General features: G+C 43.3%; 1 protein-coding gene across 1 annotated transcript; it reads right to left on the bottom strand.

Moving 5' to 3' along the window:
• Positions 1-2,947: 2,947 nt before the first annotated feature.
• On the bottom strand, positions 2,948-14,950 carry LOC148130064 (uncharacterized). Its single transcript, XM_087969825.1, has 12 exons — positions 14,833-14,950; positions 14,252-14,479; positions 13,587-13,925; positions 11,499-11,897; positions 10,228-10,398; positions 8,696-8,853; positions 8,470-8,610; positions 6,969-7,107; positions 5,815-6,005; positions 4,521-4,646; positions 3,756-3,948; positions 2,948-3,132 (listed from the first exon to the last, which is right to left on the bottom strand). The coding sequence occupies exons 1-12, from the start codon at positions 14,945-14,947 to the stop codon at positions 2,948-2,950; spliced, it is 2,385 nt and encodes a 794-aa protein (XP_087825951.1). The 5' UTR covers positions 14,948-14,950.
• Positions 14,951-15,221: the final 271 nt, after the last annotated feature.

Below are 15,221 nucleotides of genomic sequence, written 5' to 3'. Positions count from 1 at the left end.
CCTGCGAGCAGCCCTGCGCGCACACGGAATTGGCACAGGCTCCTCAGGAACCTCCTCATCACTGCTGCCAGCCCCCGCAATCTCTGAAGGCAGCAGTCCACTCCCTGATGGTCCTGGCCCCTCATCTGAGTCCTCGCTCTCCTCAGCCGTCTGCACCTGCTGCCGGCTAACCACACAAAGACTTGGCTCATACCCCCAAACATACTCATACACGGACATGCACCCACACAGAGGATGTTTGTGGGAACAAACCTCTCCAACCAGGACATCTTTCTAGGAAGCAGAGAATACCTGAAGTATTCACCTTTTGGGGGTCCATGCAAGCCTTTGCTTTGGCATGCAAGGGCTCCGAGAAAAGCTCAGCAGGTGCCTCCTTGCTCTTCTTCAAAGCCTGCTTGATCACAGTGGCAGCAGATTTACCTTCTTCTGAAAATGTTGACTCCTGGAGCTTCAGTGAGAACAGTTCCCCCAGGCAGGCTTTAAGGGCCTGAGAAGCGAAGAAAATTGGACCGTTCAGAAAATCCCAAGTATCTTATCTGGAGAAAGTCGATTCAGAAAGCATTGTAGGAAAGAAAATGCATTAAGGTGCAAACTGGGGAAAAGATAAGAAGGTTATTTGCAGTTGAGGGTGTCAATAGCTCTCTGCTTATAGGAGGAAAGTCATAAATGCTGAGGATTGTTCAGTTGGACGAACCAAGCACCTGAAATTCTAGGAGCTGAAGTCTACCTATTGTCAGGGTTCCGATGGATGCCCTAATTAATTCATGAGCCTTGGGCTAAGTTTCAAAAGAAATCCAATTATTTATCAGGAGTAACATGTTGGCACTTTTCCCAAGTGCAGCTGGCTCTGCCCTACGTAATTTTCTGCCCACCTATGACTCTGTTTCCCCTCTCCTCCCAGGGTGTGTCATAAATCATATTCTCCAACGAAGTACTTTCATGGGCTGTAGAAAATTTAGAAAACACACCTCTCTGGCTGGCTCTGGTAACCTGGGGCACAATCTGGAGAAAGGTATGCGTGGAATGTGCTTCTGGTCATAGCAACCAAACTGCTCCATCAGATCTCCCCCCACTACTTCTTATGGCAACTCGAGAGCAAGCCAGGAATGCTTTATGAGTTGACACCTATCTTAAAGTTGCCAAGGTTGAGAAACTCTAGATTAGAGACCAAAGAGGTCCACGGCAAAGCAACATTTGCAAATAAGGAAAGGGCGGAGAAAGAACCCCAGACTTTAAGTTGGCCGTTATTCTTTACCTGGTAAAACAGCCTTCGAAAAGCTGGCTTGGAATCTTGGCTGAAGTCCTCGGCAGTGATGTGGGCCAAGCAGTGGACAAGAAGCAGGACAAAGCTCCCAACGCAGGCCAGAGACTCTCTTAAGACAAACAGTTGATGGCCAGGAATCTGAAGAAAAAGCAGATTAAGAGCCCTTTAAAAAACATGGCAGAAAAGAAAAACGGAGATCCGTAAGATTCTGAGGCTTCGACACCCATGATCTTCAAGTTTCTAATCTTTAGGAAGCTCTCCATCACACCTTCCTTTCTGAACACTCTCCTTGGCTCACTCACTCTGAAACTTGTGTTTTCAACCGTGCCCTGATGACCTGACCGTCTCCTCCAGGTTTTGGGGCCTAGATGGAGGATGGGAATGAAGTTGCAATAGGTAGTAACCCATCAAAAAGAACATGGGCATTGCCTCTTTAAGAGATAACCACAACCACAACTGGATCCGTGGACTGACACACTTTGGGACAGATGCACAGATTTTTCTTGAACTTTCCTTCCATTCTTGAGTGGGTTTAACCCATTGTAATTAAGTCATGGTGTACTTACTCCTGCTGTATGGAGTAAACTACAAATGGTTAGTGGAATCCAGCTAAAGAACCTTCGTCATAGTTTCTTAGCCACAACAGGGCTTGTGCGGAAAGTGTGCTATCTATCCCAAAGCCAATAGGACAGTGCAGTGCGTGAATTACGTCCGTACCTGTTACATTTTTCCACTCAGGATAGCTTACCTGGTAATAAAAGGTGTTTCTGAAAGCATTCCCAGGAGCTTTGCTAGAAGGGATTCTGGAGGCCAGGCACAATTCCACCTCTGGAGCCTAAAAGTAACCGGAAATGGTGGCTATGATTTGCTTTCCAATCCAGGATGGAAATTGAAAATACAGTACATAACAAGTTCATTTTGACTGTTCATTGAGGAAATCAAATTCCAACAGAAGAGAACATTTCTAGCTCAGGGTTGAACTTTGGAGTCCTTGATGCTCTTTGGGCTTGGCCGTTTGCTTACAAATGTTTCATTACCCAACTAGATAACATCATCAGTGTGAGGTGCGTGATGTTTTCTCTCTGTTTATAATAGTTTGCTCTCCTAGTGTTTGTACGGGTGTGTGTTTTTCTCCTTGGCAGCTTCTTGATTAGGGTATTGTTTTCTTTTTGGTTGTTTGTCTGGAGTTAATCCCTGCTTATCTGGGTGTAGGCTGCTGGAGGGAATGTGTTCTGGCCTTTTGTTCCCTTCTTTTCTTTTTTATTGTCTTGTGAAGAAAATTTGAAACCCCAATTTTCCATTTTATTTGTTCAGCATTTGGAAGAGAACACCTTGATTGGTAGACGGTGCAGTTGCTTTCATGTATAAGGGCTAAAACCGATGGGGAAAACAAGGAGAGTATCTCATGCATAAAGAGAGGAAAATTGAAACGAGAGACAGTTGGATGGACAGTAATGGTGAAAGAAGAAATTTTACTTCTCAAAATAGTAATTACTCCTATTTTTATTTCTACTATTTTGGAAGAGAAGGGAAGAACAACAAGAGGGAACGTAGCACAGTTATCCTGCTTAAGCCAGGCTGATCCATTGATTAGAGCCAACATTTCTTAAAGTTTTAAAATATAAACTATTCCTTTTAAATATATATTTTTCATAGATCCCATGCAGAATGGAAACTGTTTGTTTAAGGCACTTCCACTTCTTCAACACTTACACCAATATAAGGTCGGAGAAATTGCAGAATGACAATGCCGTACTGGTAGATTACAAATTCTCTCGCAGAAAGACTTGAAACAAGTACAGGGACAAGTTCTCCAGATTTAGGAACCATTTGAAGATCCAAAATATCCTGGAAAGAATTGTCAACATCTGCCAGAAAAATCAAAGCAGGCATTTCTGTTCCATTAAAAAAAATATAAACACTTTATTTGTTTTAATAAAGATTCTGGAGCACTTACAATACATTAGCACTTAGCAAACTCAACTTTCCTGAAATCCTACACTTTAAGAAGTTTGGCAAGATTTCTGTCTACAGATGAGGAACAATAAAGGAAATAGCTTAGAAGAACCCCAACATGTCTTTCTTGGTCTTTTGGAGCCTGATACCAATCTTGTTAAACTGAAGCAGATTATTTGCATCATTAAAGATACATTCTGGGAATTGCTAGGGAAGAGATGACTTAGCTCTCTTCCTTCTAATCAACCAATCTAGACTTTGCTGTATCTCGGTCCTCTGGAACGCATCCCCTCCCTTCTGGGAATCCAGACTACATTCCATCACATCAACTTATTTTTCTGCTGCAATCTTGGGGAATTCTGAGAACTATAAAAAGGGGCTGAGGACTTCAGAGGTCTCGTGGCATGCTCAACCTTGGCCGAAAGGTAAGATTGTTAATCAGTTTGATTACTACATTCAAGACCTCTTCTGACCCCAGTCCTTAGTATATATTTAAAAAAAAAAAACATGGCCAGGACAACATGGTCAGTGGTACCTCCTGATTCCTGATGTTCCTCAGGAGATGAAGAACCTCTTTTGTTCTCCTGTAGAGTTTGGAGCACCGATTTCAGCAAGGGGATCAGTTTTTTATTGATGACCTCCCAACTTCCACAAGGAGTAGAAGCCATGCTGTAGAATCTTGCTGCTGGGTAGTTCATGAAGCTTTGGGAAGATCCAGAGAGGCAGTCCTGAGATAGAGAAAAGAGGTTATGATTCTGCAAAATATGGCCCCTTTTTTTGCACTATCCTTAGACCATCTCCTGCTAGAAGAATGAGGTCCTTAGTGTGTGTTCTCTGTGCTTGGTTTATGTCCATGGAGATTGTCAGTCATCCAGGTCATGGTTGTCCCAGAGATGCTTTTTCAAAAGGCAACCGGACTTCATTTTGCTTCTTCACTTCTTGGATGAGAAACGAAACATCTTCAAACAAAACAAAGGGAGTCTAATTGTTAGCACCTTTGGGGCATCTGTGTGCTTGGTTGTTTTTCTGTAGACGTTTCCTTACCCAAGCAGGTAACATCATTGATAATGTAACCTAGTTGGCTAATGAAATGTCTGCAAGCAACCAACCGAGCTCAGACAGCACCAAGGACTCGACAGTTCAATCCTGGGTCACAAATCTTCTCTTTTTAGGAATAAGCTTTGGTTTGGAGAGACACCGATTTCCACAAGGGATGGTTCATCCAGGATGAACATCTTAAAATCCCTGGCGAGAGGTTGACTCCAAGTTGCATCTCCAGCCTGGCTGAGGAACATCATACCTTTGTTTGGGAGGCCACAATATCTGACAAGAGCCGCAGATGTTCCAGCCTGCAATATTCAGTCTCCACTCTGGTCTGCTGGGTTGTGACATGTTGCTGGAATTCTGTCAAGAGATGCAGCTTGGTCTGGAAGGAAATTTAGTGTGTTTCTGTCTCATTTATGGCGGTCATGTCTACATTTTTCATCCACGCCCACCAAGCCATGCCCACCGAACCGGTGGTAAAACTATTTGAATCCTTCTACTGCTCTGGATGGTGCATTTCCTAGTTGTTTATAATAAGAAAGTGAATACAGGCGGTTCTTAACTTACAAGGACAATTGAGCCCAAAAGGTATGTTGCTAAGCAAGACATTGGTTGAGTTTCGCCCACTTTACGACCTCTCTTGCCGCAGCTGTTAAGCAAATCCCTGCAATTATTAACTCAGTTACAAGGTTGTGAAGTGACTCGGGCTTTTCTCATGGACTTTGCTTGTCCGAAGGTCACAAAAGGGGATCATGTGATCGCAGGACATGGCAACAGTCATAAGTACATGCCAGTTGCCAAGCCTCTGAATTTTGATCACATGGTCATGTGGATGTTGCAATGGTCATTAAGTATTAAAAAAAATTGTCGTAGATAGTTGCAACCATCCCACGGTCACGGGTTCAAAAATTCGAAACCGTAGAGCAGCCATTGATAAAATGACACACTTCCTTTTGAAACTGGAAAATTCAATTTTATTTTAATTAATTTTTGAAATTAAACCGAGATCCCAGTAGATCAGGTGTCAGGATTCCAGCAATCGCTCTAATTATGTACATTATGACATAACATTATGACGAATATATCTTTTCTTTTATGTACACTGAGAGAATTTGCACCAAGACAAATTCCTTGTGTGTCCAACCACACTTGGCAATAAAGAATTTTATCTTCTATCTAATTAAATCATGATTCTTGAGCCAAACTTCAATAAACTTCAAAGGATTCATTAGCGGTGACATACTGGCACTGCCCTGTATGAAGCCAACTCTGTCATAGGTAATTTACAGTCCCCTGTGACCCTGTTTTCCCCCTTCCCGCTGGGTGTGTCATGAATCAGATTCTCCAACTGAGCACAGGCTGGGTGTCATCAATCACGTTCTCCAATTAAATATATTCCCGGGCAAAAGCTCTGGTAGCTTAGTTACAATCTTTTTAAGATAAGAGTTGGAATGTACTTTCGCTTCCCCCTCCTTTTTATGGCAACTACTAAAACAGGCATAGGAATGTTTTATGAGTTGACATCAGGGTTGTGGGTGGGTGGGTGTCACCTTTCTGAATTTCTCTCGGATGGCTTCCCGGGTGTGGAAGTTCCTGCTCCAATGTCGCTCGGCTTCCTTCAGCTGCATCTCGATCCGCTGATCTTCCAGCTGTGTTTTCCGAATGAACTGTGCCAATTTTTCCAAAGTTTTCCTCAGCAACAGCTGGACTTTGGCCTCCTGCTCTTTTTCATCCTTGTCAACTAGAGCTATCAAACCCAGATTGGGAAGCATGTGTGAGCATAAATCTACCTTCTGAACTAACCATTGCCACCCCCGCTCCTCCCCCCTGCAAAACCATGGAAAAGTTTACCATCTCAGAAGTCAATGCTGGACTTAATTGCATGAATCCCAGACTGTGCAAAATAAGCAGCCCCCACCAGCCCACCTAGATTTAACTGTACTGGAAAGCAAACCATCATTTGATCATGGTCTCCTCTCCTCATGCCCTGGGTTTCAGGGTTATTCTGATATAACCACACAGCTCCCTTATGGCGAGATAGGCAGCAATTAAATGTAATAAATAAAGAAACCCAGTATACAATCAAATCACCTCTTGTTTTGCTTCAGATTTACACAACACATGCAGACAAATCCTGAAATTCATCCTTCCTCCTTCCCTATTTCCTTTCTCCCTCCCTCCTTCCCTCTGTCCCTCCTTCCCTCCCTCCCTCCTTCTTCCCTCCCTCCTTCTTTCTTTCTCCTTTCCTCCCTTTCCCTCCTTTCCCTTTCTTTCTCCCTCCTTTCTTTCTTTCTTCCTTCTTTCTTTCTTTCTTTCTTTTCCTTTCTTTCTTTCTTTCTTTCTTTCTTTCTTTCTTTCTTTCTTTCTTTCTTTCTCTCTCTTCTCTTCCTCCCTCCCTCCCCCTCCCTCCCTCCCTCCCTCCTCCTCTTTCTTTCTTTCTTTCTTTCTTTCTTTCTTTCTTTCTTTCTTTCTTTCTTTCTTTCTTTCTTTTTCTTTCTTTCTTTCTTTCTCTCTCTCTCTCTCTCTCTCTCTCTCTCTCTCTCTCTCTCTCCTCTCTCCCTCTCCCTCCCTCCCTCCCTCCCTCCCTCCCTCCCTAAACTAAATATCCACTCCAGCCAGCACAGGCAGCCTTCATCAAGATGCTTCAAACGCTCCAAATATTCTGCAAATATTCCACTTCATTTATGTAGAACTCCTTCCTTACCTCTCGACCATAAAGACCGTTCAGGGTTCCCTGACGCTCTCAGGTCTCGGCCTGCCTGCCTTTGAGTTTCTTGGGCTGAAGACGATTCCAGGAGGCAGCAAATTCTGTCAGCAGCTTTTAATTTCTCCCTGAACCAGGACTGCAGGAGAGGAAAAATAAAGAGAGACTTGTGGGCTGAGAGACATGGATTGGTAGATCGTGCAGAAGAGTTCGAAGCCATGCCTCTCCTGAAAGACTAACATCGCCCATGCACCAACATCTACAGGTGGAATCAAGAGAAGTCTTCATCTAAAAACTGAGGACTTGTGTCACTCCATGTCTTTTATCACAAGGGTCTTTTCTTAAACGCAATTTTATCCTTTCGGATCCTTTGTATGTCTTCTGCTGAGACAAAGCCATTTCTCAATAGGTAGTCCTTGATGTAGAACCGCTGTTACAACCAGAATTTCTGTGGTGGTTCAGCGAATCTTGCCCAATTTTACAACCCCCCCTTTTTTGGCCACTATTATTAAGCGAATCGGGGCAGTTGTAAAGCAAATCCTGCAGTCATTAAACAAATCTGGCTTCCCCCATTGACTTCGCTTATCGCAACCCAGCGATCATCTGACCCTCGAAGACCACCATATGTCAGTTGCCCAACGCTCCAATTTTAATCAGGTGATCGCAGGGATGTCCCTTGTTTTCAGTGCTGTTGCCTTTTTGAACGGTCACTAAATCATCTTCTTTTAATGTCCCCATAATCTCTTGCTGGGTGCAGTCTGGGCAACTGAATGGAGCTGAGAGTGTTTACTGGCCAGATGCCTTTCCTGTCGCCAATGCGGAGTTTTGTTCAGCAGATAGATTCTCATCATGCTCAGAGAGAGAAATATCTGCCTCTACCTAGGATCGAACTCACAGCTGCCTGATTGTGAAGCAAGAGCTCCACCTCTGGGACACTGCACCACTCATTTGAACGGTCACTAAATGAATGGTTATAACTTGAGGATTACCTGGGCATAAAATAACCTAATGAAGAATTGCACTGACCTGTTCCACCCATCCTCTCTGGCTAGTGTGGAAGGGGAAGGACCAGTGGTGGGATTGAAATTTTTTTACTACCGGTTCGCTGGGTGTGGCTTGGTGGGCGTGGCGTGGCGTGGCTTGGTGGGCATGGCAGGGGAAGGATACTGCAAAATCCTATTCCCTCCCCACCCCACTGACCTGCTTTCCAGCTCCGTTCTCCTGTGCAGGGCAACCAAAGGAGACCCAGCCGATCATCTGGGAATCAATGGGAGGCAGAGAAGAGATGGGGTTGGCGGGGCCACTCAGAGGTGGTATTGGCCGGTTCTCTGAACTACTCAAAATTTCCACTACCGGTGGTTCTCCAGAACTGGTCAGAACCGGCTGAATACCCACCTCTAGGAAGGACGGTAACTCTAAGCACCTGATTGGCAACAGCCAGTCCAAGCCAGTATCCTAATTCTTCCTAGCCATCAACATCATGAGAAAATCCCAGCCTCACCTTTTCAATTTTTCCTTCCTTGGCAGCATCGAGGACATCCCGAGACAGGTGATCCACCTCCTTAAATATCTCCTGTTCTTTCTCCCGTTGGGACTGCCAATATGCCCGTCTGGCCATCAGCTCTTTGGCCAAGGCGGCCAGCTGTAAATACGACACACGTTACAAAGAGGTTTTGGAGAATCCGTACGAGAAATCTCCCTCTCCGAAGATGGTAGAAGAGCATTACCAAATCAGGGTCTATATTTTCCCTCGGCAAGCATCCTTGGGACTGGACTACAGGAAGGATGGTCTTGGTCCAAGGGTTGATCTGAGCTCCAATCACCGGTCCCATTTCTCCCGTGATGGGATCGATGGCTCGGAAGCCTATTGTGATGGGCACCAGGCCTACAAGACAGGCAAAGATAGTAAATCTTGAGGTGTCTATGAAGATTCTCAGACCTCCAGGTTCATGGTTGTCCCAAAGACGCTTTTTTCAAGAGGCAATTGGACTTTCTGGTTGTTGTTTTTCCTTTGAAGATGTTTTGCTTCTCATCCAAGAAGCTTCTTCAGCTCTAACTGGATGGTAGAGAACGGAATGATTTAAAACAAAGGTCTTCAAACTTGGAAGTTTAAAACTTATGGACTTCAACTCCCAGAATTCCTGAGCTAACATGACTGGAGGAGGAATTTTGGGAGTTGAAGTCCACAAGTCTGAAAGCTGTCAAGTTTGAAGACCCCTGATTTAAAAGGATGCAAATGACCAGCTGTCTGCAAGGAATATAAATCCTTCCATTCCCCACTGTTCAGCCAGAGCTGAAGAAGCTTCTTGGATAAGAAGAGAAACACCTTCAAAGAAAAAACAAGAAAGTCCAGTTGCCCCTTGAAAAAAAGCACATTTGGGATAAGTCTTTAGGTGAGAGTTTTTATAAAGGCAAGGTTGACACATTTTCATAGCAGTTTTTTTTTTAAAAAACCTACTTGAATTTGGAAGATGGTTGCTCATCTCATTTCAGACTGAGATTTCGACCGCAACGATCCCCAGTTTTCTTTCTCACATTTTCCACCTAATTGCACCATTTCCTCTTGAGCAGTAGTGAAATCTTGGAAATCTTCTGCAACCATATCCACTTACTATCCATTTCATCTCATCCCTCACTATTTTCCCCTTTCCTTTTAAAAAAAGTCAGTTACAATACAGCTCAGATGGGTCTTCTGAGTATGTATAATGGCTCCTTCACAACTTGTTGCAGCTCGACACCATACATTTAGAACAGAAAACATAGAATAATAGGATTGGAAGGACCTTGGAGGTCGTCTAGGCCAATCCCCTGTCCATAATAGGAGATCCTATACAATTCTGGACTTGCTTTCAGCTTAATGGGATGGATACACATGATCATAAAATGAATGACAGAATAACAGACTAATAGTGTTGGGAAGGGGTCCTTCAATCCCACCTCCTACTCAAATAGGAGACCCTATAACATTTCAAACAAAGGTTGTCCTTTGTTCTTAAAACCCTCCAGAGCATCTACAACCTCTGAAGGCAAGTTGTTCCACTGATTAATTGTTCTCAATGGTTAATTTACACACTATGTTTATTGTGGTTTGATTGGTTTATAATTCAGGTGTTGTACGAATTCAGCCCATTGTGGTTTACTGGACAGGGATAGTTAGCAAAGCCAAGGATTTTTTAACACCAGGAGGATGAACCAATCTTGAGGTCCAATTAGATGTCAAAAAAAGGATGCCAAAAGTGATCACCCTAATGGATTTTACCTTTTCCATCAGCATCTTCTGTCACCCCAGCTAATGGTATCGGTTGACCCGTTTTCCAATCACATTCCACGCCAAGGACTGGAACCATCAGTTTTGAACTTCCGGGGTCTGGAATTTTCACCCCAAACACAGCAGGCATCCAAAATTCTGTGCTGAGATACTTGATCATTCCTAATTTGGTTTAGAATAAGGATAAAACATATCACTAAAACCAGAACTACAGACGGCCAATGAATGACCAAGGTTTGGAGAAACTACCTGAGATGTATATTTGTGGCTAGGTTTCTTTCTTTCTTTCTTTCTTTCTTTCTTTCTTTCTTTCTTTCTTTCTTTCTTTCTTTCTTTCTTTCTTTCTTTCTTTCTTTCTTTCTTTCTTTCTTTCTTCCTTCCTTCCTTCCTTCCTTCCTTCCTTCCTTCCTTCCTTCCTTCCTTCCTTCCTTCCTTCCCTTCCCTCCTCCTCCTCCTCCTCCTCCTCCTCCTCTACTATTCTGCAACGTACAAAACTAGTTATTGCGGCTTATAAACAAAAATCTATATGTAAGATCTATAAATAAAATATGCACAGATTGCATTTAACAGCTATATTTGAAGAGGATGAATTGATAAGGGCATCCTTGGAGGACCTGAAAGGCCAGGTTAGGCATAGATCATCATGGGGGGGGGAGGGGCAGAAATCTATATGGTTGCTAGGAGTTGAAAAATGACTTCACGGCACACAATCAAGACAGCTCCAAAAAGATAGAATAACAACTATTCAGCTATAAAAGAAGGGAAAAAATTGACTTGGGCACCCAATTGGGGAGAGAGTGAGTTTTCCTTCTTGTTTCCCATCGTCTCTGACCAGTAAGTTCTGTAGCTCCTCCATCAAAAGCTTCATCCTTAGGCATTGTGGAACTTCTCTCTCTCAAAGGTCAAGGAAGTCCTCCATGATCTCTTGGGCTTTCCGCAAAGGAGTCACAACTTGGTTGTGTAGCCTTGCATGGTGGACACAGGGCTCCACACAACCATGGGATTACGAGAACACTTCCCTGGTTTGTATTGACAACTGCTAACCCCCCATTTCAAAATACTTCACTTTTAAATTTATATAATCTCGTTTTATAATTTTAATTTCTTTCAACTCTAAATTGTTCTGGTTTTAATGTTTAATTTTATTGATTGAATTGTACATTGCCCTGAGACCTTGTCGGAGGGAGATGGGAGGTTTAGAAGTATGAAATATAAACAAAAAAAACCCCAAACAAATAAATAAAATCCATCCCAACACCTACCCAGCTTTCCACCAGTTCTCTTGACTCTGGAAGCACCATCTTGTTGCTTCTCCAAGTTCTGTATCTGGTACATCAAATAATCCAGCTTGTGGGCCAGTGCTGTTTTCATGACTTCTTCTGGCCCATCAAGACTTTTGGGCAACGTGCCCATTGAGCTTGGATCCTTGCCGATGGAGTCTTTATATTCCTGCAGAGCTTTCACCACGAGAGTCTGGGCGATGAGGACATTGGCTTCCAACAGTACCTGGTAGCTCCCAGCATGAGGTTCTACTTTGTCCTGCCGAAGGGAGAGGCCCTGCAGGCGAGATATCTTGCCACTCAAGGGCTCCACAAAGGGATCTCCAGGAAGCAGAAGGTTTCCGGAAGGACCTTGTAGTCCTCCTAGTGGAACAACGATTCCTGTGTTCAGAGGACAGCGAGAGAACATTAGTCCACCTCAGCTCATCCTGAATGGAACCTCAACTGATGTTAGATGTTTTCAACTCTATTTCCACCCATCATCAGTTTCTTTTAACGACCCCATAATCCCTTGTGGGGTGGAATCTGAGCAACTAAATGGAGCTACCAGAGTATTTACTGGCTGGATGCCCTTTCTGTCACCAATGTGGAGATTTGTTCAGCAGATATATTCTCATTGTGTCCAGAGAGAGAAAAATATCTGCCTCTATCCAGGATCAAACTCACATTGTGAGACGAGAGCTCTACCTCTGGGCCACCACACCACTCTTCTAGTTCTACCTATCTAAAACCATGATGTGTCACAACAGGGAGTCAGATGATGTAGACTGTTATGTTCTGTGAAATGGACCTCAATTTGTTTTCTCTGAAATTCATCTGGAAGTGAAGTAAATCAAGACCCATTCGATTTTGGGGTTGCCTCCATTTAATCTGTATCATAGAGTTGATTGAATTTTCAGAAAATCATAAATAGGTTGATTTTCATTATTAAAAATCGATGGTGCAATGCTGGTCAGAATGGGAAATGTTTTCTAAGCTTCTGAGTTTAGAAGACCAAAGCAAACCTATTTTTAATGCCTTGTTTATTATATTTATTGATTGGCTAAACTACTTTTTGAGAGAGTCAAAGCAGCTGGGGCAGCTGACTTAATGAATAGAGTCTTTTCATTATTTTTCATTGCCTTCTTCCAAGTAATCTCTCTATTGTCAATATATATTCATTCTCCCTCTGTATTTGACAAAGCTGGAAAGTGTATTGATTTTTTTCCTCTAGCTTCTGAAATAATATTTTGAAAAAAAATCCATGGCTTTTCCCTATGGCTTTTCACGTAGGCTGCAGTCCATGCAAACCTCTCTTAACTATCTGGGCTGCTTATCAAAAGTGGGAGACCTAGAATAAACACCATTCTCTAGAAAAAGGCCATCTTGCTTCCCTTTGTCCTTGCTGGTCCATTATTGTCAAACCCTAAAGATCAAAGGAGCAATTCAAGAAGAACTCAACATGTTAAAAAAACTGGAATTGTCCGAGTGAAACATCTGGAGATGAGTACTACTGAAGCTCATGAAAAACAATTCAGAATTCCTGGAAGATTGGACTTGGGGCACAAGGTTGGACCAGACGATTTTCAAGGTTCCTTCCAAATCTTCCATGTTATAGTTCTAAGGCTAGCAGTGAACCTCCAAGATTGTGGTAATTCCATGCTAGCAAACCTTAGGAGGCATCAAAGAACGGACTAAGAGTGCCTTCCTTGCGTGCCATGTGCAAGAAAGGGGTGTCCTACTTTATAGTCATCTAATTGTAAGGATGCCCACTTCTGATTGCAGGTATCTTCCCCTGGAGAGAAAGCCCAGTCCACCCAGTTTAAAGATAAGGAACCCTTAGCAGGAGCACAAACTCTTAACATTGCCATCTCGCTCCCAGGTAAGTGACTAACCATAGACACACAGGTGATCTACTCTTTGTCTTTCCCACAATAGGAAAATGGAAGGGTTTATCAATGTGTTGGTTGATAATTACTGGAAGTGAAGCTGCTGCCTTTTTCAGTGACCACCCCTTTCCACCAAGACATGAGCCCTCCTCCTATCTCTTTCTTGAACAAAAGTAGCCCAACCATCAAGTCTTTTCTCTACCTGTATTATTGTCCAAGCTGACACCAAGGATAGGAACGATTTTTCCACTTTCTTGTGCTTTCATGGGCCCTCCGATTTCGAGGGGGGTCACCATCCCTGTGAGAGGATTCTGGTACGTCCCACCTAAGGTCAACCATTGGCCAGTTTGGGGATGAGCAGTGATGGCAAGGATTGGCACTTCGATTCCAGTAACTGGATCTTGCATCAGGCCTCCAAACTTAAATACTTTCTCAGGTTGAAGAACAGGTAAGTTCATTCTTCCTGGAAGGCCAGTTTTGGGACAAACAGGATATGGAACGAAGGAGAAGATTGGGAGGTCCAAGCGATGTTGAATCTCTCCTAAGCGGAAACCCCAAAGAGAAACAGAATATACAAGAGCAACCTATAAGGATCAAGCATTGAAGGGCAATATGATTGATTAGTTGGGGTTAAAACAACCCACAGTTGTTGTCCGCAGCTTGTTCCCTCCACCTGGCTTGGAAGTCCACCACATACCTACAGAGCCCAAGACCAGGAAAGACCTAACCCTACAGCAAGAATGATCAAGGTGATGGACAGTCAAAAACAAGTAGATGAACGATGAAGAATTCAAATTGAAACTTCTAAACAGAAGATATGAACAATGTTAACATTCCTTAAAACACTTTGGTAAGGTGTATTCTTACCAGATACTAAATCAACCATGGGGATCAACTTGGATTTGATGGGATCAAAGCCAACATTTCCAGCTATTGGGAGCAGTTTTCCTGTCCCGGGATGCAGAAAGTGATCTGGGGAGGCGGATTTCATGGACCGATTGGCTAAAAGCATGTTGACGTCTTTGTTGGGCATTATCAGTCCTGTGGCAAGATCCTGATGCAGAACTTCTTCTGTCTTTAAGGATCCACCTGGTTCTGGGAGCAGTGATGGAGACAATGCAAAGACACAAATCTTTGGTGGGTCAGACATTTAAACAGCAGCATTAACTGGATTCCAAACCCAGCCTTCAATTTGGACAGATGTCCATCAGGAATGCAGATGGAGAACTCAATAGAGTTCCTTGAATGCTCAGATGGGTGGAATAGAAGTTTATTAATAAATGCACTTTTGCTATATTCATTTGTTTGTTTGTATCCCGCCTTTATTATTAGAAATGGATAATACATTTTGCACTATGACCCTTATCAGTTAAAGTCCTAAGGAGAGCAACATTGATCAAGTAAGTCCCACTTTTTAAAATGCAAGTATTTAAGAGGTTCTCTTTTACCAACAAGCTCATCCTTGGGGAGCACCCTGGTCTTCTCTTTGTTCAGAAGGCCAGCTCCTGTTCCTTCTCCAAGAAGACCCCACTGCGTGAGCCGATGATTCTCCTTGACCAACATGCTGATAAGCTTCTCGATTGCAGCATCTATGAGGCTTAGCAACCTGAGAAGAAGACAGCAAACAAACTACGTTTCAAAGAGAGTTCCCCCACCCAAGTCCTGCTATTGTCTAGCTAGAAGTCGCAAGTGATATGGTCAAGCAGACCAGGAGGAACTGGGTTGGTTCAGGGAAGTTTTTAACGATTGCTCTTACCTCCGATGCTCCGGTTTAGAATTTGAACCAAGCTCTTCTCCAGAGAGCACCTCATCCAACATCTCCACCTGCCTCACCATG

Source organism: Notechis scutatus, chromosome 7 (assembly GCF_049901735.1).
Source record: "Notechis scutatus isolate UNSWTSFEM ecotype Mainland chromosome 7, rNotScu1.2, whole genome shotgun sequence".
NCBI classification, from domain to species: domain Eukaryota; kingdom Metazoa; phylum Chordata; class Lepidosauria; order Squamata; family Elapidae; genus Notechis; species Notechis scutatus.
This window is presented reverse-complemented; position numbering and strand designations above follow the sequence as displayed.